The 22,051-nt window shown below is 44.0% G+C and overlaps 1 protein-coding gene and 1 long non-coding RNA gene across 6 annotated transcripts in view; one reads left to right on the top strand and one right to left on the bottom strand.

The window, feature by feature from the left end:
* LOC132244718 (uncharacterized) overlaps positions 1-11,608 on the bottom strand; it is a 45,164-nt gene extending 33,556 nt beyond the window's left edge. For all 3 annotated transcript variants that reach the window (XR_009456459.1, XR_009456456.1, XR_009456458.1), the window contains exon 1: positions 11,374-11,608. This is a non-coding gene — a long non-coding RNA (uncharacterized LOC132244718). The remainder of the gene's footprint in view (positions 1-11,373) is intronic.
* Positions 1-22,051, top strand: part of KIF6 (kinesin family member 6) — a 436,353-nt gene that overhangs the window by 370,734 nt on the left and 43,568 nt on the right. For all 3 annotated transcript variants that reach the window (XM_019483065.2, XM_059717038.1, XM_059717041.1), the window contains exon 16: positions 9,500-9,550. In XM_019483065.2, coding sequence (XP_019338610.1) covers positions 9,500-9,550 — 51 coding nt within the window. The remainder of the gene's footprint in view (positions 1-9,499; positions 9,551-22,051) is intronic.

The following is a 22,051-nucleotide window of genomic DNA, read 5'->3' as shown; positions in this document are numbered from 1 at the left end:
ATGCCTTGCTCTTTCCATTGCTAGTCCCCTCCCTGCCTCCATCTCTACCTGAGGGGGTGGGTGAGGCCCCTGCCACTGTAGCTGCTCTTCCAAGGACTTGAGTGCTAAGGTGCCTGTAGACATGCAGTGAGGCTGCTTCAACACTAATTACAGCATTGTTGGAGCAGACTCAATTAATCAAGTCTGCTGGAGCATGTTAATTAGTACGCTCCAGCAGCCTCCACATCTCATATATCAGCATCCCTGCACTTCAAATGGTGGTGGTGGGGGTTTAACTAAAGTTTGTTCAATGAACTTTAGTTAAAGCGCCCCTGCCACCACTTTGAAGCATGGGGATGTTGATACACGAGATGCTGCGGGCACTTTAATTATACACCAAGCAGAGTCCAATTTTCCCAGTTGTACCCTGAGAATCCCCCACCCCAGAACACGTAGAAAAAAGCCCCCAGTGCCCAGAGCCAGTACTGTCCATGGCCCCTTCCACCACCCCAGCAGCATGGGAGGAGCAGGGGAATGAGCTGGGCTGAAAAAGCGTGGCCCTGCATATGCCACAGGGGGCCACACTTGAGTTACAGCTGACCACTTGGTCATTTTGAAGTTGCTTGAAGTCACCACTTGGTCAGCTTGGAGTCACTTGAAGCATGGGGGCAGATGGAGTTGGACCTAAGCTTTTCAGTGTAGCTTATTCCCCTGCTTTCCCCATGCTCCTGGAGCTGGTGGCAGGTGCCATGGTGAGTGCTGCTAGGGCAGGCACAGGGTGCCCAGCATTTGGAGAAGCTAGCATTTGCCTCCTCTCATGGAGGCTGGGTTCCACAACATCCTGCAAAGAAGCCTGCAGCACCCTGGTTGAGAACTATTAGGCGAGACAAACACTTGCCTGAAATAGTTTAGATAGACTTGATCCTGCCTAGAACAGGGGATTAGGCTAGATGGCCTCTTGAGGTCCCTTCTGAACCTATTCTTCTATGATTAGGTGCCTATGAGCCAGTGTCCTTTTTCTCTATTTGAGATTTTTTTGAGTTACAGACATTTGTACAAATAAAAAGCACCATGTAAACTGCTACATGCCCCTTTTAATTTATTTTCCTTACTGCTTCTCCTTATGTTAACCTTCAGAATCTGTCAAGATGTAAACTGCAGTCAGTTATACCTAGAAACAGCCAGGGTATTAAAGACTAACCTGCAATATCAGTATTAAGATAGAATTAGCTTATAGGGTAATGAATCCTTACCCATATGGCATTATTTTGCAACTGCAGTTATGGGCAAGCTTAATATATAATTGTGGATAAATAAATGTGATAAATAACTGAGCAACAACTTCCAGATGTTCTTCAGTTGCCTAAGTTACCCTCCAACAAAAGAAAGGAAGATTTTATGATTTGAATACACATACCTAGAAACTTAGGGCTTTAGGGTAATGTGTGATGGGGCACAATGACAACCTGTGCTTAGACAGCTAGTAAGGTAACCTCAGCCACAAACTTCTAAGGAGTAACCTGAAAATATGTGATGTTCTGCATTTTAGGAAAGATAACTTAAACTTTTGACACCAAAGAATATAAGTGCAATGGGAAACTTGAGCAGTTACTAATTCACCTGAAAATCTATGTGCTTAATTATGTTTGGGGTCTGAAGTTTCCATGATTCTGCAGCCAGGGAATTTACTGTGGAATTCACCATTTGCTTCACAATCCAAGTGTTCCTTCATGCCCTGTCCAGATCAGGAGATCAGGTCAGATTATAAAAAAAATAAATAAATGCTTTCAACCAACATATTTTAAATACTAATGAAGACATTGTTTAAATGTTCTTTCAAAATGTTTTCATCCGGTCTTGGTTAATGCTAAGGAGGAGCCTCTAGGGGCTACTTTAAGTTGCGCCCACTTGCCCACAGCTCTAAATGGTTGTTTTGGGCAGTAGTGTAACTAGACATGGGTGACTGAGGCACCAGCCCCAAGTATTGATTTAGGGGGGGCACCACAATGGCAGCCCCCAGGGAACCTGAACTTGCTTGGGGAGGTTGCAGCAGCAGCCGATGCTTCCACAGCAGCTGCAATGGCCTCTGTGAAAGGAAGAAAGTATTTAGCACCATCACCTTCCTTCTCTCCAGCACTCAACACCACTACCCTGCCCAGGGCACCAACATTCCTATACTTCTGCTTCTAGGAGCTAGGGACTCTCTGTTTACAAGAATGATATGGTTTCATCTTTCATCTAAAGATCTATTATCTCACCCTGGGCCTGACATTTATTAACTTTAGGCCATATTTTCATAACAGCTCCTTTCAACTGAGGCCTGTTTTTCAAAAGAACGCAACCATTTGGGTCAAATGTTTTGAAAGTTCAATCATAAGTTTCACAATGGGAGGCAGCAGAGCTGAGCATCTTTGTCTATTGAGCATGAGTTAATTGCCAAATGAGATCTGAGATATTTTGGAAATCTTCATTCAGAAGCTTAATGTAGTCATGAGTGAGTTTGAAAATGTGGCTCTATGTGATTTGGGAAATTCAGTTCATGTCCCTATTTCCGCATCTGTAAAACCTCCTTCTCTGTGAGTGTCGGGAGTAGTTAGGAATGTTTTTTTTACAGTTCATTGAAGATACAGCTGTAACTCTGTGCTTCCATAGTATAACTCTCCTCAGAGGTGGACCTTATGGGTGCTTAGTAGTCTCCTAATCTACTAATGGTTCACGCTTGTTAAATCTAGAAGTTTAGGATCCAATTTTCATTAGCAGCTATGTATCCAGAGCTGTCATATATGTGACTTTTGCTGTAATAGACTCCTTAAGTTCAGAACAAACTTCCCCAGCCAAAGGGGGCAGGTAACATTTGCTTACACACCATGGGTTTTGTTCCTCTCTAGTGATTGGACCCAGTCTTGCAAGTCTGTACAGTCTGCCTCTTCTATGGGAATGACCACTAGAAGGGGGCGGGGTATCACATGGGTGTATGAAAATTAGTGTTATGTCTTCTCTTTGCAGCTCCTAGAAGCACATAACCCTGCACAGAAAAACAAAAATCCTTGCTTGTAATCTTGTGTTTATTGCTTGCCATAGAGCCCAGAGAGGGTAGGAGATTCTCAAGATATATACAAAGAGCGGGCACTGGGTGGAGAAAGTTTAGCCAAACATTTCATATAATCCAAAAACCCCCCTCTAGTTTAGGGGGAGAGATATAGCATCCACAGCTGCAGTGTGAAGAATTAAAGGTCTGCTGAATAAGAGAGCTCAGTGAGCTAACACCACATTTGGAAGTGTGTGTTTGTGTAATGATAAGAAGAAATTACCTGAGACTTGTGTAATTATTGACTGCTGCCACAGTCCTGTAATCAAAAGTTAGAAGCGGATCTACACAGACAAAAAATTCCAACCACCTGTTTAAAAACACATACTTTTGAAGGGTCCAAGTTAAAGTTGTTTGCAATGTTTTACTTCGCTACTTTCAGCCATTTCATACTTAAATTTGTATTCTTCATATTTTCACAACACAGTATTTATTTTAAATGGATTATTAGGCATAAGACAAACTTTAAATATTATGATATTCATTCAAAAGAAGCAGAAAGTAAGCTTTATCATCAGTATTTCTAAAATCACAGTATATTCATTTCTTTATCAGTCGGTCAGTTTGTACAGTAAGTCAAACAATTGTTATGTGATATTTTGGAAGACAACTCACTCCAGATCTCTGAAATGGCCTGAAGAAAAACTTCTGAAGACAAAAAAATAAAAGTTATTATAAATGTTTCTCTCACATAATTGTTCCTCATTCAGGCTAATTACAGACATTCAAGAATGTCTTCAAGTAACTACCAGGGAACCCCTTGGGGTTACTAGAAACAACGGCCATAAACTGACGGAGAACAGATTTAGATTGAACATCAGGAAAAAATTCTTTACAGTAAGGGTTGCCAAAATATGGAATGGGCTTCCAAGGGAGGTGGTGCTCTCCCCTACCTTGGAGGTGTTTAAAAGGAGATTAGACAAGCACCTGGCTGGGGTTACTTGACCCCAGTGCTTTTTCTGGGGTCGGACTTGATGATCTAATAGGTCCCTTCCAACCATAGAAATCTATGAAATCTAAGAAGCCTGAGGCAGTAGCACTCTAAGTACAGCACTGTACTCAAAGTGCTCTAGGTTCAGTTGAGACAGAACCGAATACACATGTGTTGCATGGTGGGGGAGGCCAGCAGCCTGGGGACACACACACACACCTCCTAGGGGGACTGGACCCGATGATCTCACGAGGTTCCTCGCAGCCCTAAACTGTGAATCTGCAGGAGCAGCTGAACAGCTAGCCACCCCGAATGCCCAGTGGGGCCCCTGTCCCCAGCCCTGCATTTCTCACCCTCCGCCAGCTGGCTGCAGCTGAAGGAATGAGGGTGGGGGAATGGAGTCTCTGTGCCCTGCGGACGCAGCCTATTCAGCTGCCAGGAAAGAGACCCTGGACTCCTTCCCCATTAGCCCCCTGGCCGGGCTGCAGTATGCTGCAGGGCCAGGGTGGATGCAGGGACAGAAACCCCCTCTTCCCCCACTCCCCTCCTAGTCACTCTGCTCTGGGATCCAAAGCTATCACTGACTCAGGTCATTGACAGCCAAGGGGGTGGGACCAGCCCAGCACTTGGGCAGAATGCAAGAGGTCTGCTAAAAGCAGGGTGCATCCCTGCACAACACCACCTGGGTTGGCAGTGATTGCACTTTATGTTAATCCTCAATGGGATCTAGCACAGACCTTCAATAAAGTGTTTTAGCAAGTGCTTTAATCTAATACCTCATCCATTGAGGGTTAACTTAGAGCATGATCTGCCATTTTTAAGCGCTCTAAGGGCATTTTTACACATGTTGAGTATGCTCTGAAGCGACGGATCTCCGGCACATCGTGGGACAAAAGGGAGGCGTATAAATGCCCTGAGAGCTGTGACAGCTTTAGAGCACTTTCTGCCTGCTTAAAGCTAGATTGGTGTAATGTCTGTACCTAGCTTCAATCTGCAGGAATACATAATTCTGCAGTTCAACTGAGATTTTACTTGTTTGGTATTGTGTTCAAACTCCTACACATCCAAGCTGAAACCATTCTTTTTTAATCAACAGGAAGTGCTATCAAGTTATGCAAATATTTAATGACAGGAACTGCTCAAAATGGATGTTGAGGCAGAACTTGGAATGATTTGGTTTCATACTAGTTGCTTATTAATGATATATAATCTGAAAGGAGTTATACTATTTAAAACACTGATGATGAAGTTTAATTATCAGCTTTCTTGCATAAGATGCATTCCCTTGCTCCTCATTATGATTCCCTGTTTGGCTTCCTATTTTGTCTCCTCCATGCCTTTTGTCTCTTGTCACAAGGCTAGAGGTTTCTGTTGCCATTTCATCTCTTTTCCATACCTCAGGATGGTACATGTGTCCAGAAACACAAGCCAAAACCAACAGATTTATCACAGCTCTAATGACAGCTAACTGCATGCTGAGTGAATTCTTAAATTCCCCAAAACTGCTTTTTTGCCAAAACATGTGGAGTTGCAGCATTCAACATTTTATTGGGACTGTTATCTCCAAATGAAGAATGACTCCACTGGAAAAAATGATTTGGTATCAGCTGCACAGCTATTATTAGCTGCTTGTTTGGTGAGACTTCAGAAACATAATTAGCCATATGGAGAGAGCTGATCGCCAAGTCTTAAATTCAGTTTTTGCAAACCACATTTAAGAGCTACCTTGTCCACAGCTTTACACTGCTGGGATCAAGAGACTCATTTTTGTGCAAGTATGCGATTCTTTATTTTTCTTCAGATAAATATTTGTATTTGTGAAGATTATAGAACTGGCAGTACTGAAGACTGAAGTCTTCTGCTTGTTTGCATAAAAAGGTCTATACAGGCAACAGTGCTGCAATTGTCCCCTAATTCTGTCACTAATGAATTTTCAAGCTGGCCTCAGGGTAACCTGTGCCCTGAAAGGAGTTATAAGTAGAGCTGGTCAGAATTGGTTTCCCCCACAGAAAATGTCAATGAAAACAAAACTAAAAGAGTACCTTCTTCAAAAACGTTCTATAGAAAATTTCAGTTTTTGTCAGAAACTAGTTTCAGGTTGAAGCAGCTCATATTGAAATATTTCAGTCTGTCAAACCAAACTGGGTTTGCTCAACTTTAACCTGTGTTTGCCTGTGTCATCATGTTCCCCTTGAGCCCTAGGGACCAAAGACTTTGGCCAGGCTACAATCTTACTCAGAAAGTTTTCTGCTAATTGGAGAGAAGTTAAACTTGCTGTTTTGAAAAGCTGTGTACTATCTAGACTCCTGGACTCAGATGAATGCAACCCCTTTTCTTGTGACTGAGGAAGAAACCCAATCAAAAAAGACTTGCATAAAGGGCCAGGCCTGCAGTCCTTGGCAAAATTTCCTTGATCATTTCCTTTATCATTGTATATTAAAAGGTAGGCTCTTATTCCCCTATTGGCTTTACTTTTGAAGTTATTGTGCACAAGAAAGAATGATCTATTCCAGCTGTTACTGGTTGTCTGAAGACTTCTTTACACTGAAAAATTGTACCACTTTATCTATACCAATTGAAGTGGGACAACCTTCTAGAATGGGTGCAGTTATATTAGAATGAGGATTCTTTTAAATAATATACCTTCTCCCATAGATAAGGGAAATAAGTATGTCAATATAAAGCCAGGTTTGCACTTGGAAGGTTTGGCCAGTATAGTTAGTATGCCACGCTGGTAAAATTCTCCTAGGATGGACTCAGCTTAAACCAGCAAAACTAAACTTTCCAGCCACCCACACAATTTTCCCCTCCCCTATCTGCTCCTCAGCAGAATAAATTATATTAGTGAAAGTATGGTTTTGCCAGTATGGATATGTGGTCATAAATCACACTTCATCATGCCCCTGACTGAAATAAGTATTCCTGAAAAAAATGTACTGTTGACCTGGATTAAATCATCATTATAACAGTATAAGCAATGTAAATGTGTTCACACTACAGATATAAATATTTTGGTTAAAAAAAGACACGGTAAAATAGTTATACCAGCAAAATTATTAAGTTTACACCAAACCTGACTGATCTTAGCCATGCTTCTTTTCCAGGTGTGGGACACATCTACTACTGATAGTGTTAAGGAATTTTTTTTTTAGTCTAAGTGTTATTTTTATCTTAGTAACTAATATCAAAGTTTGTACAATCATATGTGCTGAAATTGTTCATCCCTGTAATCAGTTTGAGATTGATGGAGTTAAAGTACTGCTAGCTGAATTCTTACTTTCTAAATGAATTAGTTTTAAAATATCTTTGTTATGTCACTCAGGGAGCTAGTGTTACTGTGTTACTCATTCAGCTTATTTAAACCTGGGGTTTTATTGGCTGAAAGGAACTTTGGGTGCCTGTACACAGCACGTTGGAGCAGACTCAATTAATCTAGCATCCACAATTAATCAAAACTGCTGGAGTATGGTCATTACCACATACCAGCCAGCCTCTATGTCTCATGTATTGGTGTCCCCAAGCTTAAAAATGCAGCAGGAGTGCTTTAACTAAAGCTTGCTGAACAAGCTTTAGTTCAAGTGCCCCTGCCACCATTTTGAAGTGTGGGGATGCTATGACACAAGACACTGCAGCACTTTTATTAGAGCACTCTTGGAGCCTCACTTATTAAAGCACCACCCTGCTCCCCTGACCACATATAAAAGTGCCCTTTGGGCATGTCTATACAAGACGTGTTAATGCACCCTAGCCTAGTTTACTGCGCAATAAGGGTGCATGTCTACACATGCATACCCTTACTGCACAGTAAAAGTGGCTAATCATGACTAAATTTGATACCAGCAAATGCAGGTATCAAATTTAGTTGCAATTAGTTAATGTGCAGTAACGCACATGTAGATGTGACCTGGCATTAAGTTTAGTGCTGTGTCTGCCCTGCCACTAGGGGGCCAGCCTGAGGCCACCCCAGGGCTCCTGGCTGGGAGCCTCTTCTGCCCCAGGGCTGGGTTGGCTGTCCGGCAGCCCCTAGCTGCAGGCTATAAAAGCCTGCATCCATTTTTTCCCTTTGGGGCACACCAACCACACAGAAGTCTGGTGGGTTCTGTGCAATCTTCAGGACCACTGCAGTCCCCATGTGCCCCCCAGGGCAGAAGACAGGCTGCCTCTGCCTGGCCTGTCCCCTCGCCAGAGCTGCTGCCTGGCCACAGGTGTGTGTTGCAAAGGGCTGCAGCCTGCTGCACCCCTTGCCCAGCCCTGAGAACCCCCCGGCAGGGCCAGCACCTGCTCCCTGCTGCTGCTCACTTTCAGCACTGTCTCCTGTCCTTGTAGATCCTGTGGTGAAGTGTCTCTGTGGTATAGCTCCCAGTCCCTGGCTGTGCCCCTGTGCTGGGCACTGCTGGCAGTTACCCAGGTCTGGTATCACAGGGACAGCTGCATGGGGACCCAGAGAGCCGGTGCAGGACATGATGTCCTCACCATCCTTTCCATCGAGCCCTGACCCTGCATGCCTGTGCTGTCTGCCCAGGCCCCCAGCTGGACCCAGGAAGAAGTTGGTGACCTCATGGTGCTCTGGGGTGGTGCCAAGGTGCTGAGGCAGTTCAAGCAGGGTGGGCGCTCTGTTTAGAAATCAATTTAATCTGGAATCCCAAGAAGAGAAATTATCCCTTCTTGTTCTCAGAACAGGCCTACTTGTTGGAGTTGTATATTTTTGTTTTTGTGCTTTTGTTGTTGTGTTTTTTCTTTTATTGGTTCAGCTTTTAACATTGAGCAATGATTATCCATCTGGTAATTTAATTATGGTTTGATATAGTTGGTGAACCACACCAGTGTCACAGGATCAAGGGCGAACTTAAGAACAGAAGGGTGAAGGAAATTGTGCAGGGCATGGGAGCATAACTAGGAGTAATGGGATAATGAAATTAAGTAATGGGAAATTCTGAGTTTATATTAATGACATCTTGACCCTGAGATGTGTTAAGCAGTGGAAGCTGCAGAAGCTCTGCCACATGGGACATTAATATTGAGTTGGACGAAACATGAAAAAAGGTTCTGCAGGGAACCAATTCTGTACTGGCAAAGAGATGGACTAGATGACCTAATAGCTCCTTTCCTTCTCTAGCGTCTACAAGTCTGTTTGAATGAATACTTGGAATTCTATCTGTCTTTTGCCTTCCTTGGCCTTCTCTTGTATCTAACAGCAGGAGATCATTATCCTGTGAAAGTGCTTGACTTCATTTAAAGGAGACAGCTTAATTTCCACTCTTTTGTACTGGATAAAGTGAAATTTAGGATATATAGGGCCAAACCATGTCTGCTCCTGTTTAGTTGCATTAGACAAGTGGGAGAGCTCCAACAGCCATTTCCTCCCCTGTGGACTCCATAGGAAGTACCCTTAATTTGGCTAGCTGCATGGGCAACTTCAAATAGTGCGAGGTAACTAATGACTTTGTAAGTCTATGAAAGTTTGAAACCTCTTTAACCATTTGTATTTATGTCTTTCACAGACCATCTGAAAGAAGAGATAACCCAGCGCCACATGCAAAGGGCAGCTCTAGGTAAGGGCAGGATATTCTTTTACACTGAATTTACACCAAGTGAAAGCACAGTGTATGCGATTGAGATCAAGTAAAATATTTGGCCTTCGTTTGTTTTTCATATGTTCTGCAGTAGGTGATACATTTTCCTCACAATGTGTAATGGCTACACATCACCTTTTCATATCTTTCAAGAACACTGTCAAGATTTTACTAACATGATAACTGATGTCATAAGTAGTGAATGAAGTTATTCAAAAACTTTATAAAACATTCCTCTTAAAAAGTGACCTCTAAGGCTGCTTTCAGATGTTAAAAAAAGCAATGCTTTACTTCTTAGAGCCCAGAGCATGCCCAGAAGAGGCAGTGCCTTAGTTGGACCTGGCTTGCCTGATGTCTGTGTAGATCGGACACTTTAATGGGGCTTTTTGGTGCTTTTATCTAATAGCTAATTGAATTAGCTTTAGGTAAATGTGCCAAAAAGCCCCACCAAAGCACCCAGTCTATACAGATGCTGCAGAGCCAGGTTGAAGTAACATACTGCTTCTTCCAGTAAAGCACAGTTTGGCGGGGGGGAGGTTGTTTTGTTTTTTTAACATCTGTAAGCAGAGTTAGTTTTTTTTAATGCCAAAACAAGAAGAGACAGATCTGAATCCTTTCTGTCCTCAGATTTTTTGCCTTCTTGGATCCTCTTAGTTCTGGATTTCAGTTAGTACTAAGAATGAGTATCAGTTTAGCCATACCGCAAGACTCAGCTTAAGGTGCTTTAAAGCCTCCTTATTCAGAGACTCCCAGAGATGAGACCCATAGTTCTTACTCACCTGGAAAGTTGGAGTCATTTTAGACTGTGCTGCATCTTATTGGACTACTAAACCAATATCTTGCTTTTGTAAGATAGCCAGCACTTATATCTGGTTTTCTTCTAAGATTCAGACAATGTGCTGGAGTACCCTTGATCCTAGCCAGAAGGCTGAGAAGCAAACTCAGCAGAACTCAGTACAGAGCCATTGAACTCAATAAACTCAAGACAGAGCCAATGAATTGTTCCATAATAGAGGCCAACAAGCTGGTGGCCTGACCTAAATGACGCAGCACTGATAGCCCCTAATAGCACTGTTCAGCTGTTACATTTTAAAATTAAACTAGACAAATATTTTAAAAATGCTTGAAAAATAATATATCGACACAACTGCCAAAGGGACAACAGGAGCATTAATAAAAGTTCTGACGCCACTAGTTGGAATAAGCTGGAGGAAATAGAGCTCCAGTTTTTATATAACCTCACACCAAATGCTTAGTTTGATAAAGGAGTGTTTGTAGCTCCAGAAGTCAGTTTCCAGAGGACTCCAGTTAGGTGTCACGAGTATGTACATCCAAAAAGTATGACTCCATATTGACTGTATTCTGTATAAACTTTGTACGTTATTTCTATACTTGCTTATTATTATAAAATGAAATTTAACACAAGATTATTTCCCTAAAGGCCAATCCTATGATACAAGTCGTGAAGGGCTTTTATACATGTGCTGCAGAAGTGTATGTGTTGGGGGTAGGGAACACTTTAAGTAGAGCGGTTCTGAGACCCCCCCCCCACACTGAAAATCAGCAGCAGGGGCGCTTTAACTAAAGCTTGTCGAATGAGTTTTAGTTAAAGCACCCCCACCACCATTTTTCAGCATGGGGATGCTGATGCACGTGATGCTGGAGTCTGCTGGAGCATGGTAATTGCTGTGCTCCAGCAGACTCAATTGATCAAGTCTGCTCTGATGCACTGTGTCCCAGGGACGCTAGGGTTAGAAGGGTACCCCGGGGCCGGACCAGGGGGGAAGTAACCACCTACTTACCCCATACAGAGGCCAGAGCGAGCAGGGACACGCACGCGGGGAGACCGCCAGCGCGGTTTGTAAGCCGCGCTTATATCCAGCTGGGGCCGGGCGATGCCGGCGGGAGACGCCGCCCGGCAGAGAGAAAAGGCAGCCCCGGAAGTGGGGCCAGGAGAGAGGCGGGGGAAGCCCGCAGGGAACCCCGAGAGCGGGACCCGTGCCGGCAGGGCACATGCATCCGGCCTGACGGGGCCAGCCGAGGCAGCAGCGTTAACTGCAGCAGCTGCCGGGAGAGCGGCGGTGATAGCAGCACCGGCAGCGGCAGAGAGAGCCGCCGCGTTAAAGGAGCCGGGAGAGAGAGCTGCGGCTACAGCAGTGAGGACTGCGCTCTTAAAGGAGCCGCGGATAAAAAGGAAGAGGACGTCAGCAGCACGACAGGAGGAGGAACTGGCTACTGTCGTAGCAGGAGTGCGGGTGGCGGAACCGGTGAGGCAACCGAGCGTGGACCCCGCAAGAGAAGTGACAGACGGGCTGGTGGGGAGCCGGCAGTGGACTCGGCGAGGGAGAGAACGCCAGGAACAAGACTCCCAGAGAGAGGGAGCCACAAGCCCAGGGAGTAGGCACCCGGAGAAGTCGGTGGCCTTAAGCCTCCTGACAGGCCGGTAGCAAGGGGGAGCTCATCGGTCGGGGCTTAGGCACCCGGGTCAGAGCCTGGGCTACGCGTGATATAGGAGTTGGAGTTTTAGTTTTCGTATTCGCTTCCTTTTGGGGCTAGCTCATGGTTGTAGTGTTGCGGAGGCCTCGGGACCATACGGGCTAGGGGCAGCCGAGAAACCAGGAGGGGTGACACCCCTAGGCAGATTCCAGCCTGGGTAGTTTGGATCCCCAGAATAAGGACCACCGGGAGATTCAGGACCGGAAACGCGGCGGGGCCACTGGAGGAAGGCCACTAGAAGACCAGCAGCAGCAGGTGGCGATTGGCCGGGGTGTAGGGGAGGTCGGAGCCCCGTGAGTGCCCGCCGAAGGCGCGACGACCCCGGGAGGCAGCATTAACGGAGACCCCCACCACTGAGGTTACATTCAAAGTCGTGGCAGGCGAGGTTAGGGGGCCTCCCGTCACCACCCGAGGCACCTCCCGGGGCCCTCTCGTGAGCTCGTGGCCAGTGAGAACGGCCACTCGGGCTAGAGCAGCCCGAGAGCACCTGGTCGAGCGGAGGCGGGCACACACTGTAATTACAGTGCATCAGAGCAGCCTCATTGCATATATATAGGTACCCTAAAGGCCAAAATGCCAAACTAAGGGCCTAACTCCCTCAACTTATTTATTCAGTGCTTGAAGTGCAAACTAAGGATTCTGACATGAGCACAAAATCTGAGTTGTTTATTAATGCAGTTCAAAACGACTATAGAATATTTAATATAATTGTTACTTGTGCTCAGATCTAGACAGCATACAGAAAGATATTACCTTATCTGAAGGGTTAAGTTCTGAAGAATAGGCATAGGGAAGAGGAAAAAAACACCAGCATACCCAAGGTAGAAATAACATGCATTCATTATGCCAATTGCTTTGACTATCAAATGCTTAGGGTCCTCAAGTTTAAGAGACATAGGCTGCTTACAGATGTGAGAAAACCCCCCAAATCAGCATTTTACTTTAAGCTCGGCCCAAGCCTGTACCAAGTGCAGTGCATGCCCAAAAGAGGAATTGTGTTAGTTTTACTCAGCTTGCTCCATGTCTGTATAGATTGTGCACTTCAGCAGGGCTTTTTGGTGCTTTTATCTAATAGCTGATTCAATCAGCTATTAGATAAAAGCACCAAAAAGCCGCGCTGAAGCGCACAATCTATACAGACGCTAGAGAGCTGGGCTGAACCACGCATTTTCTTTTCCAGCAAAGTGCTGTTTTGGGGTTTTTTCCCCATGTTTGTCAGCAGCCAAAATCACCCAAATCCTCAGCAGGTACATTCAATGAGTCAATTCCTAAGTGGGTGTAAATGATTGTAGTGTTATTGACTTCAGCAGAACTATACACAATTACACCAACATGGAATCTAACACAATATGCTGCAGTTAGAAGCTGCTCTAAGATGCACCATGACACTGCTGTCTGTGAGAATTCTTTATGCCATGTTTCAAAGAAGTAAAAACTGTATGCATTCCAATTATATGTTTCAGTCTACATTGTAACATCTGGCCCTGTCTCAACCATTAATGACTCCTTGTTGCATATAGAAAATGGTGTTGAAAATGCTGTTTTAATAAATATTCAACTGCTTTTCATAAAGAGGTAAGCATGGACTTTTCTTCAGGTCCCAGGGAAATGGTATTGCATAGATTCTGCCAGTTGCATGCCAAAATTGTAAATATTTCATTATGTTTCCTCAATGCAATGGGCCATCCATGTGTTTTTGGCTTTTGTGAGAACATTGCTTTGTGCTTATCATCAGTAAGTCTGGACCACACAAAATATTTTCCAGACTTTTTTTCCATTCATTAATTCATCCTTCTAAATATTCTGTATGTTCTGACTTAATGTTTATTCTATGAATTGGAGCTCATTATTTTCCTGCTTATCTTATTCAGTGTGTATTCTTCCACAGAATAACAGGTGTCAGCTCTCTTAGGATCTTTCTTGATGACCATCAAGTCATCAAGGGATTTTGAGCAAAAATTGCTTGGTAAAAAGCCAAATTAAGGTTTGTTGAAATAAAATAAAACACAGCGTTTCAATTAGAAACTAAGTGTTAACATCTTCCAGCTGCCTTTTTTTATTATTTAAAGCATTTTATGTTCCAAATTCTTTAAGAAGCTAACCTCTTTAAGGAGCTATTTTAGTTGGACTTTCAACAGCGATGGTCTTTTTCCCCTGACAGCCACCTTAAGATGTGTATTTCTCATTGAATGAAATCCCCATTCTCTGTCCATTGTTCTTAAGCAGTCTCCTCTTCTAAATCGCCATTTGATAGATGTTAAAAAAGCACACCAATAATTGAGGAGTTTCATTAGAGATGAAGAATGTCAGATTGTACTGTACTTCTGTCTCTGCAAAGAAGCCTTATATAAGTCACCATGGGCCAAATTCTACTGTCTTCATTGACAATGAGCACATCTACATGTGGAAGTAATGTGAAGCAATAAACTCTGGAGCTTATTGCTCCCAGATGCACTGTTTGAATGGGGGGTTCAGCCTTCCAGCCCAGGGCTGTTCCCCTGTAGCTCAACATGCTGTGGAGGGGCTGACTGGGGTATGAGGGTGCTCCAGTGCAGGGCTAGCCAGCAGTCACCCTTGTGCCCCAGCCAACCATGTCACTGTCTATACTTGTGGTGCTGTGGAGTTAATTAATTTACTCCAACCTAATAGAATAATAGAATCATAGAAAATTAGGGTTGGAAGGGACCTCAAGAGGTCATCCAGTCCAACTACCTGCTCTAAGCAGTACCATCATCAACTAGATCATTCCAGCCAGGGCTTTGTCAAGCTGGGTCTTAAATCCTCCAAGGATGGAGATTCCACCACCTCTCTAGGTAACTTGCTGCATTGCTTCACCACCCTTCTAGTGAGAAAGTTTTTCCTATTATCCAACATAAACTTCATAAACTTCCCTTGCTGCAAATTGAGACCATTGCTCCTTCTTCTATCATCTGCCACCACTGAGAACATCACTTTGGAACCACCCTTCAGATAGTTAAAGGCTGCTATCAAATCCTCTCAGTCTTCTCTTCTCCAGACTAAATAAACCCAGTTCCCTCAGCCTCTCCTCATAAGTCATGTGCCCCAACCCCCAAACAATTTTCATTACTCTCCTCTGGACTCTCTCCAACTAGTCCACATCCTTTCTGTAGTGAGGGGCCCAAAACTGAACACAGTACTCCAGATGTGGCCTCACCAGTGCAGAATAGAGGGGAATAATTACTTCCCTTGATCTGCTGACAACACTCCTACTAATGCAGCCCAGGATGCTGTTAGCCTTCTTGGCAACAAGGGCACACTGCTGACTCATATCCATCTTATTGTCCACTGTAACCCCAGGTCCTTTTCTGCAGAGCTGCTGCTTAGCCAGTCAGTCCCAAAGCTGTAGTGGTGCATGAGATTGTTCCATCCTAAATGCAGAACCTTGCACTTGTCCTTGTTGAACCTCATGAGATTTCTTTTGGCCCAGTCCTCCAATTTGTCTAGGTTACTCTGAATCCTAGCAGTACCCTCCAATGTGTCTACTACACCCTCCAGCTTTGTGTCATCCATGAACTTGCTGAGGGTGCACTCCATCCCATCTTCCAGATCATTAACAAAGATATTGAACAAAACTGAGGACTGACCCCTGTAGCACTCCACTTGATACTGGCTGCCAGCTAAACAGTGAGCCATTGATTACTACTAATAGAGATACACGTGTAGACATGCAGTGTTTACTGCGGAACGAATTAGTCTACTCCACAGTAGACATCTTGTGTAGATGCGCCTAATGAGTAGTATCTTTCTCTACAAATAATTTCATTGTTTTCAGTAGGAGTGGTTACGGTTATGTGCTATAGTTCTGGAGGCATGAGTTCAGACCCTACTTTAGACTCATGCTCATAGCTGCCCTCTAAATGGGTATCTGTGCATTCAACTGTAAAGTCAAAAGCAGCTGGTTGTGGTATTAGCCATATTACTCCCTTTTGTGCCATTGGCTAAAAAATTAGTGCATCTTAAACACACTGTCCCAATGGTCCATAAGACTCCAGTGGACCTTCATTTCAATAGGGGCATTCACAGAATAAGGTGTAGCTACACATGATTGAGACATAATCAGATTAACATTTTCTTTTCCCTCTACGTTTCAGAGCAGACTCAGAAGAAATAAAGCATAGCCACTAAGAGCCTGATTGCTAGTTATTGCACACCCCCCCCCCCACTACTCCCCACTCCCCAGACTTATCCATTTAGCCAATGACTAAATCATGCAAAATGAATGAGCAATCTAGGGAGCAAGGACCAGAACCCAGGCCTCCCCCTTCCTTGCTGCATGCTTTAACCATTAAGATACTGCGTCAAGTTCCCTCTTGCTTGCTGACTGAATTGACCATACATTTTGCATTACATAGTCATTGAACAAAATGGCTAATGATCATGGAGACTAAAGAACAAAACCCAGGGTTCCCTCTCCCCCAAAGCCAGGGACTCTCCCTGGGGCTTCTTTTTGCTTGCTGTGCTCCTGGTCCTAGCTTTCTCATTCTGGGCTGCCAGCTTCAACAAGAGTAGATAAAAATGCCCTCATCCCTACCCAGCCAATAGCAAAGTAGTCAGAGCACTGTATTAGTGAGTGAGCGATGTGGCTTCAAACCTCTCAGCGGACAGAGGTCTAGAGCAAGGGTTGGCAGGCCCCAGCACACATGCCAAAGCGTGGAACGTGAAGGCATTTTACTTGGCACGTGTGCCTTGGGGTGAACAGCAGGGAAGGAGCCAGAGCTGTGCTGCTGCAGCAAAGATTGGACCCCTCACAGCTCACCCACCATCTGCCCAAAGGTGCACATGCATCCACTACCAACAAGCCAGGCCGGGGTTCTGTGTACCCTGGTGCAGCTACTTACAGCCTCCCTGCTGCAAGCAGCCTGGGATCTGTGGCGGACAGCAGGGGCCTGCCCAGAGTCCAGCCTGGCTGTGGCAGGCAGCTGGAAAGTTGCAGGCAGCTGCACGGGGGTCTGTGGAGCCCCAGCTGAGCTTCTTGCTGGCAGCGAGTGCATGTGTGCCTGGGGCAGATGGTGATGGAGCTGTGAGAGGCCCGATCCTTGTTGTGACTGTGCAGCCCCAGCCCCTTTTCTGCTGTCCATCTTGAGGCACTCATGTACCTGTTGCCAACAATGACCCGGGCTAGAGCTCCATGAATCCCAGTGCAGCTGCTCACAGCCTCCTGACTGCCTGCCACAGCTGGCCTAGGCTCTGGGTAGACCCCTGCCACCCACCACAGAGCCCAGGCTTCTCATGGCAGGTAGCAGGGAGGCTGCACAAATTTACACCAAGATCTGCGGAGCCCCAGCCCGGTTCATTGCCAGCAGTGGGTGTATGTGCACCACAGGGTGGATGGCAGTGAAGGAGCCTGGGCTGTGCTGCCTCAACAAGGATTGGGCCTCTCATGGCTCCCCTGCCATCTACTCCTGGCATGCCAACATCTTACAAGTAGAGCAAGGGTCAGCAGTGTTTTTGGACAGAGTGCCAAAAACACCTGCAATCTCAACTTGTAAGATGTTGGCATGCCAGAGGCAAATGGCAGGGGAGCCACAAGGGGCCTGATCCTTGTTATGGCAGTGCAGCGCAGCCCCTTCCCCACCATCCGCCCTGAGACACATGTGCCAAGCAAAATGCCTTCGCTTGCTGCACTCTGGCACCCATGCCAGGGGTTGCCTATCCCTGAAGTAGAGGTTGCAGGTATTTTTGGCACTCTGCCCATAAACACTGCCAACCCCTGGTCTAATGCCTGCCTTTCCCACTGCTTGAAAAATGATCTAATTACTAGACTACTGGGCTGTAAGGTAGGAGGGCTCCTCCTCCATCTGGCAACTCTGATGTGTGCCATGCTAAGTGCACCAGCCAAGTACAAGGATTGCTAGTTAAGGAACTTCCCACTTAGTGCATCTGAGGAGCCTGAACTACTGCCTGACAGAAGCACATTAGTTATCCAGTTCATAGGTTTCCCTATAAATATAATGGGAGATGTCTTTGAGCACAAAGGTAGGCACCTCCCCAGGGCAGAACAGAATGAACAGGTATAATAGGATCACCTTCTGAAGGCACCCAGCTGCCTCCCGCTTACACCCAAAATGGGAAGCTTAATCACCTCCATTGTGTTCAGTAGGGGCTGCACTAAGCTTCCCAGTGACACAATGGGAAACTTAAGAATAGTTTTTCTGTGGGAGATATGTACCTCTGAGATAAGTAGCAAGCTAACTTGGAGGCACTTTAGAGGCATACTAGGATTTGGGCCATAGATATACCTGATGTGATTCAAGAGCAGCATTATGATAAGGTACTATAAAATAGCAAATGAGTAAAATATTTGGTCTGATTCTCCACTATATTGTTCCAGTTTTACATCCATCAAACACTACTGCAGAAAATAAAGCAATAAAAACTATGGAATTGAATCAACATGACATTGGAGTAAACTCTTGTGTCTATACTGGGCATGTCTACACATGCATTAATGCGCTGTAATTATGGCACATTAAGCTTAGTACCTGTAATGATGTTACTGCACATTAGCACAGAGGAGCATTTTTTTTGTTAAGCTACTGCGCGTTAGACTAAATATACTGTGCATTAGTGCATTAGCATGGGCTTTCCCTCCCTGCTAATGTGCAGTAGAATTAGTCTTCTGCTCATATAGCATCCCATGTAGATCTGTACTGCTATAAAGAAAGAATAGGGCTGAGCACGCCCCACCCACCTGAGTCCATGGGCACATTCAAGATCCATGTTTGCCAGCGAGGCTGCTCCAGCCTTGCCCCCAGGCCCCACTTTCAAGCCCTTAGTGTCCAGCAGACCTGAGAGCAGCTGCTGTAGATGAGAGTGGAGTAGAGATCTTAGGTGGGCAGGAAATAGTCTTGACATACATGTTTCTGTTGTGGCAGGTTGTTTTTATCTTACCACAAAACAATATAGCTTTGCCACCTGAGCTGTGTCCACATTAGGACCATGTTTGCCTAAAGTAACTAGGGCTTACCTATGCTGCATTAGCTACATTTTTTCTGAATTCTGAGCAGCCACATTGTTTTCAGTGGGTCTGTTTGCAAAGTAAGGTACAATTTAATTTAAGTAAAGGTGGAAGATTTGGACCATCAGGGGAACCTGTCCTCAGATTTCAGAGTCAAAGGGTGCCTTGTTTCATCAGTGTTTTTGTTACAAAACTCTGTTTTTCCAGGATTTATGACTTGGCTTGGCTTGTAGCAACGAAGTTTGGACTGAAACTTGGTATTCACACTGTAATTTTTGAAGGGGCACTCCACAATGCCATTATGCAGAAAACTTTCTTTGAAAACCCCTCTCCTCACACAGTAAGAAATAACTGAGTCAGAAAAAGTGATAACTAATATGCCATTGCTTCTTGTTCTCCTTGGATCCCAGCATTTGGACCTCAACTGCCATCAAATTCTGACTGAAGCGCGTATAGAAGCACAGATTTTAGTGCAGTTTATGTTTCCATTTGTATTAAGATTGCACATGGTTATTCATCAGGGCATCTTTACATATGCTCCAGGGTTGGGGCAAGCCTTTTATTAGAGCAGCTCCCAGGAGCTGCTCTAATTAAAGCACCCACAGTGTCTCGTATATTCAGCATCCTGCACTTCAAAATGATGGCAGGGCGCTTTAACTAATGCTTGTTCAATGACCTTTATCACTGCCATTTTGAAGCATGGGGACGCTGAATACATGTGACATCAAGGCTGCTGTAATGTGTTAATTACCATGCTCCCGCAGACTCAGTTAATTGAGTCTTCTCCAATGCATTCTAATTAGAGCATGTTGGAGCAGGCATCGGACGTGTGTATAGGTGCCCTCAGGTGGGAGTCTGTGGCCTTCTCCACAGCTCACTGTCCTCTGTGTCTTTATTTACATGACATATTCCCAAACTTTTGAAAATTAAGCAACTCCTTTAAAAAATGAAATTAATTATGCCTCTGCTTCACCCTCTCAGTGGGTTGTTAAAGGTCTACACACATTTTAGATGATCATAATAGAGTATGCTCTCTTCTTATATGGTTTGATTGGCAATGAAAAAAGCTTACAACACTTCCATTTAATTATCATTATTGGCATTTTAATTAGCACCTACTGAAATGAATAGGGTAATTCACACCTCAGCATGATTGCTTCAGGGTCTCTACAAGCACAGGCAAGTATTGCTACATTAGCTCACATTTTGAAGGGTTTTTTTGTGTGTGTGCAGCTGTGATGGCTAGAGACATATATGTTTTTTTAAAATATAAACTGGTCGGTTCATGACTCCCAGCTAGTCCCTGACAGTCCCTGGGAGGGTGATGGGAGAAAGGGAAAAGCAGCACCCGCTTTGGGATTGCTAGTTTATGTTATGTTTTGCTTTCCTATATTAATTAAACTGAGCTCAGTTTCTTTCATTACTTTGTTTCATAACTGAGAAACCATTTTAATTTTGTTCACATGAAGAAATAGATTCCCTGTCTAAACTAATGCCATAACAGAAGGACACACAAGTGTTTTCAATCACAAAATAATAGAAGCTGAGAAGAGTGGAAGTTTGAGTTTTCTCACACAGAACCAAGGTAGTCCCTGGAAAATAATAGCTTTAATTTAAAGTAAAAATGATCTAAAGTAAGGTCATTATTTCTGGACTAAAAGTCAGTATCATGAATAGGCTATTTTAGGGCCCTTTCAGGAACAACCTGAAGATTTTCTACTACCCTGAAGTCTGACAAATTTATATTTTATTTGTCCCCCTCCGTGGCATGAGACAAACAAAACAGCATCTTCCCAGTAGAGCTAGGTATGTGAACACAACTTTGTGTCTGGCCCTTCTCCATAGCTGTCTGATTGTGTATGTGCATTTCTCAGTCTTGAAGCCCATTGTTTTTTAGGCAAAACAGAAGTAGTCTACTTGTATGTAATGCCCTCAAGTCACCTATGATGATGCCCTGAAAAGAAGTGGCAAAAGAGAGAGATTTCTCTTAATATTTCACAATTTTAATCACACTGCAATGTTACAGTATGTTCTGTTCCTCTGATTATTTTTGTTTGAAACCTAAAGCAACAACAGGCCATTTCTGTAAAAGTTCAGTTACTGCTTGCAACATGCTGTATACTAACTTAATTCCTAGAGTGACCTCTAGTGGCATGAAGGCCATTCATCTTAGAGAATGGATTTCATTTCTCCAGTGTTTCCATTATTTAAATGGAAAACAATTGGTAATGCTTAGACTTGAGGGTTATTTTTGGAATTCTAAGACTGAAAGGAGGTGGATCAAATGATGTTTGTTAAAAGCATCAATTTTCCACTAATCCTAGGACAAGGATATCAATTGTAAAGCTGGGCGAATACCTCAAAAAACATTCCATGAATGTTCGCTTGGATTTGAGAAAGAGGAATTTATTTTGGCTGTGTTTTAAGATCCTTTTGTGTTTGCTTTAAAAGACTATTATAGCAAATGAGTTTACTGGCAGGAATGTTTGCAGAAACAGCAACTTTAAACAAATATTAGAAATATTGATGGAAGGTGAAGTTTAAACACAAATATGACTATTTGCACGTGAAATATCTTTGTCTGGCTTCTCAAAACTGTAGTAGCTGAGTACATTGAAGTAATTGGTTAATTACCTAATATTTGCAGTACTATAGAAGAGCATAGAATTTGGCCCCATGAGCGTTAGATAACTGTAAAACCAGACATTGAAACAAGGCCACCCTCTTTGGTTTTCAGTCTCCTATGTATTTAGAATTAGACAATCTTATAGCCCAAGCTCTAAACTAGTAAACATCCTTTGTAGCAGGTGATTTTAAGTCTGTCAATATGTGAAGGTTGTTAGAGTCAGGAAGAAGAAAATTGCACTTGAAGTAGTGACTGGGGTAGCAGTAAGCATTTTGTTGCTGTAGTAGTAACATAGCTCTTTTTTAAATATTAAGAAAATTCTAGTTGACTTGTTCTGGTTGTTGATTATTTCTTTTTTTGTAAGTATAAGATTAAAAAA

Source organism: Alligator mississippiensis, chromosome 1 (genome assembly GCF_030867095.1).
Source record: "Alligator mississippiensis isolate rAllMis1 chromosome 1, rAllMis1, whole genome shotgun sequence".
Taxonomy (NCBI): Eukaryota; Metazoa; Chordata; order Crocodylia; family Alligatoridae; genus Alligator; species Alligator mississippiensis.
The sequence above is the reverse complement of the archived record's forward strand: the minus strand, read 5'-3'. Positions and strand labels throughout refer to the sequence as shown.